Source organism: Poecilia latipinna, unplaced genomic scaffold, assembly GCF_001443285.1.
Source record: "Poecilia latipinna isolate Pla-1442-1.1 unplaced genomic scaffold, P_latipinna-1.0 Scaffold2639, whole genome shotgun sequence".
In the NCBI taxonomy this organism is placed as follows: domain Eukaryota; kingdom Metazoa; phylum Chordata; class Actinopteri; order Cyprinodontiformes; family Poeciliidae; genus Poecilia; species Poecilia latipinna.
In genome coordinates, this window is record NW_015115255.1 from 74,057 (window position 1) to 78,104 (window position 4,048).

The 4,048-nt window shown below is 43.2% G+C and overlaps 1 protein-coding gene across 1 annotated transcript in view; it reads right to left on the bottom strand.

The window, feature by feature from the left end:
• The window catches only part of LOC106938598 (A disintegrin and metalloproteinase with thrombospondin motifs 8-like), a gene marked incomplete at its 5' end in the record, with an annotated part of 11,308 nt that extends 8,412 nt beyond the window's left edge, over positions 1-2,896 (bottom strand). Inside the window, one exon of the mRNA XM_015020695.1 lies at positions 2,704-2,896. Coding sequence (XP_014876181.1) covers positions 2,704-2,896 — 193 coding nt within the window. The remainder of the gene's footprint in view (positions 1-2,703) is intronic.
• Between the last annotated feature and the right edge of the window lie 1,152 nt (positions 2,897-4,048).

A 4,048-nucleotide genomic window follows, 5' to 3' on the forward strand; every position in this document is an offset into this window, starting at 1 on the left:
GTTACACTTCTAAACTTAGCTCTAGTATAAATATAGATGTTCTGTGAACAAATATATGTGCTCCACTGCAGTGGTCTGGTACACAAAATTCCAATAAAATACAAACTATGCCTGTGTGGGCATGTGTGTACACAGCAAATTCAAAAGTGTTAGATTTCCAGTGTTGATGTTGTATGTTAAAAATACAGTGTTAATTCAACACTGGTTTAGTCTAATTCAACTTTAGTTCCTTAGTTCCCTAAAGAGTTGGTGTTATTCCAGACAGAGTTGCTCCCACAACTGTAATGTATCTGTGACGTCATGTTTGCCCGAGGAGCAGGGACAACAGTGCAGCGTCTTGTCTGGAGCTTATCGTAACAAGATAAGTTTCATGTTAAGATTATCATGTTTTTGATGATTTTTTATGGATGCATTTGCTTTCCGTTTGTGCAAGAGTATCGAGTCATATGCATAGTTTACTTAACGTAAGTTTATTTGCTTGGATATCGCGGGGCGACTGTTCAGTACAGGAGAGCTCAAGTCCAGTCCTCCAGAGTTACCATCCTGCAACTTTCAGACGCGTCCCTGCTCTAACACACCTGAATCAAATGAATGGCTGGTTAGCAGGTCTGTTCAGAGCTGATCCTGGTCTGTTGGAGTAAAGATGCATCGAAAAGATGCAGGACCTCTCGAGGACTGGACTTGAGCACCTTGGTTTATTATTTTTGTTAGCAGCTAAAGCTAGCCAAGCAGGTGTAGCATGGGGTGTCGGTGGTTAAACGGACATTAAAACTGTCAGAAAGGCCGTTTGAGTTAACATTATTTAGCTGCTGAGTGGTTTTCTTGAAGTTTTCGTCTATAGACGGCATAATGGGGATAGTGTCTGTGCTGGACCGGTGGTTTGATCTATGTGATCAAAGCTAAGCCAAAATGTTTTTGTCTCTATAAATAATGATAATAAATAATGACATATTGGCTGACTCTTTTTTTTTCATTAGTACGTCATGTTGGTGACTGAAGCCTGCTATGATGACTTCAACACTTTTCTTCTGAAAGAACTTTTAATGCTGTCCAGAATGTTTCTATATGCTGACTAATTTCTATAATGCCTAATGTCTGAGTTGTGTTCATGGTAATTACTTCTAAACTTTTATCTTGTAGGTGGTGAGAAATGCTCTCCAGGCTGAAGTAGGTGGACAGAGTATTTTGAATGAATATGACAGTGACACACACAGGTGGATCCCCTCAGGGGACGGTGCCGTCACCCATCCTCTTCACCCTGTACACCTCAGACTTCTGCTATAACTCTGAAACATGTCATATTCAGAAGTATGCTGATGACACTGCCATCATGGGGTGCATTAAGGCCAGTGAAGAGGAGTAACAGGAGCCTGGTGAGGGACTTTGTTGTCTGGTGCCATAGAAACAGCCTGCAGCTAAACACTTCCAAGATGAAGGAACTGGTCATTGACTTCAGGAGGGACAGAGGCAGTCCACGACCAGTTCTGATAGCAGGGGAGAGGTGGAGGTCGTGCAGACTTATAAATATCTTGGCCTGTGGCTGGACCAACAAGCTGAACTGGACAAGGAACACCAAACAGCTTTATAAGAAGGCTCAGATCAGGATGTACTACCTGTGGAGGCTGAGATCCTTTAACATCTGTGGAAAGCTGCTGGGGTTGTTTTACTAGTCTGTTGTCGCCAGCGTCCTGTTATACGCTGTGGTTTACTGGGGTGGAAGCATTTCTAAGACAGACCTTTCTAAGCTGGAGAAGCAAATCAGGAGGCCTGGCACAGTGGTTGGCACAAGGCTGGACTCTCTGGCAGCAGTGGCAGAGAGGAGAATCCTACAGAAACTCCAGGCTATCATGGACAACACCAGCCATCCTGTGCACTTTGTCACCAGCAGCCAGGAAAGCAGGTTCAGGGGGAGACTGCTTCTTTGAAAATGCTGGACCAACAGACTAAGGAACTCTGTTGTCAATCATGCAAGTAAACTCTCCAACTCCTCACTGGAGGTTGGAAGGAGTGCTAACATAACGGGAGTACAACAGAAACAAAATGACCATAGGGTCTGGCCGTCAATGTACTAAAAAAAACAAAAACATTAAGTATTTGATGTATTGTTGTATTGGTGCTGTGTGGGAGACGGGAACTACCCTGAGGTAAAATCCCAAAAGGATTAATAAAATCTATCTATCTATCTATCTATCTATCTATCTATCTATCTATCTCTAGCACGACCCATATTAATCCAATTATCTGAATGGGGCCTCCCATAGCGATGCATAGGAGAGCATATAGGATAGTAGAACAATAGAAAATAACTGCCGCTTCCTTTCACCATTAATGCGTCTCGTACTGCTGCGTGCCCCCTCACAATATATATATCAAAACATGTGCCTCGATCCCATGAGGCATTTTGAGTAATCATAGCAACGTAATTAGTGAAAAATTAGCCAAATTCAAATCAAAACAAATTTTAATTGACACTGTTTTGTGTCAGTTAGACTCAAAACAGGGATAGAAATTATCCCCTGTTATTTTTAGTACGTGTCACACTTTGAGCTCACTTCATGGCAAAGAAATGGCCATTGACATGCTGTACCTTGTGAACCACTAGGGGGCGGCCGCGGACCCCCTGTGGTCTGGGGACCACAGTTTGACAAAGACAGATCTAGTGTAAAGTGTCCAGTGAACTTTTTTAAGTTAAATTGATATTACCTTCACTGGCGTCACAAGGCTCTGTGTTGCAGGACTGGTATCGAACTCTCTGTCCCTCACAGTACTTCCCGCCATTCTGAGGCACAGGATCAGTGCACTCCCTGTAGGAGAACTCCACCCCACCTCCACAGGTCCTGGAGCACTGCTGCCATGGTCCCCATAAGCTCCAGCTGCCATCCACAGCCCTCTGTGGTTAAACACAGAGAAAAAAAAGAACAAGTCACAGTGGTTGGTTTGAGCTCCAAGCCAAAGGCTGTGCAGCCGTAACCACAGTCTGGGCTTCTGGGTTTGAGGCTGCACAGTGTATTAGAATGCCCAGACTCAGGGCTAAATTTGTGTTGAAGTGTGGCACGCGCTCCCTGTCTCTGTCTGCCCACATTCTTGCCGCATGTGTCACTCACAGCTAGTAGAGGCTGCCCATGTTTCAAGACTTTATGTGGCAACTGAGTGTGTTTTTGTTTGGTGTTGTGGTTTTGGTTTCCTTTCTGGAGGCTTTATAAGTTCAGATCAGCAAATATCCCAGCTGGATCCACAAAGAAATATGTGTATATATCAGAACAATCAACTAAAATGGAACAGGCCAATGGAGCTATACAGCATAAACAAAAGCGTAAAAGGTACCAAGAAATCTTTTTTGTGTGAGCTCACCAAATTCAAGACATAATGCAATCAGTACTTTGAGAGTATTCACTCTAATCCAGGGGCCGGGCTCTTTGCACTTTTCACAGTGGCTCTTAACGACTTTGGCATAAAGCAATAGAGAGCCAATTAAGTTTTTAAATATAGATATAAAAACAAATGCAGGCCTGATGGACCATCCATCCATTTTCTTACATTTCGGGCAAGAAGCGGGATACACCCTGGACAGGTCGCCAGTCTGTCCAGACCAGAACCCAGGACCTTCGTGCTGCAAGGCAACAATGCTGAGCCACTGTGCAGCCCATCTGATGGACTAATTACAATAAATTTTAAACAGAAGATTACCTCTAAAAGAATCTGATATTTTTGACTGGTTGGAAAGGCTGGAAACTTTGTATGTTTTTAGAATCAAAAATCAGCTTTACAGGGCATGATTGTGTGCACCAACAAATATTTAGACTTTGTTTTCAAGAGCTCAAAGAATTACGTATAGATGAACTTCAGAGAACATAAAATAAAGAATTATTCATAGATTTTTCCACATCTACATCCCATAGAAGAAAAAGTATCCATCCACTTTATTACAAAAATGTTATTTCTTTCTCCATCCATCCGTCCCATCCATCCATTTTCTGAACACCCTTGTCCCTCAGTGGGGTCGGGAGGGGTGCTGGTGCCTATCTCCAGCTAACGTTCCGGGCGAGAG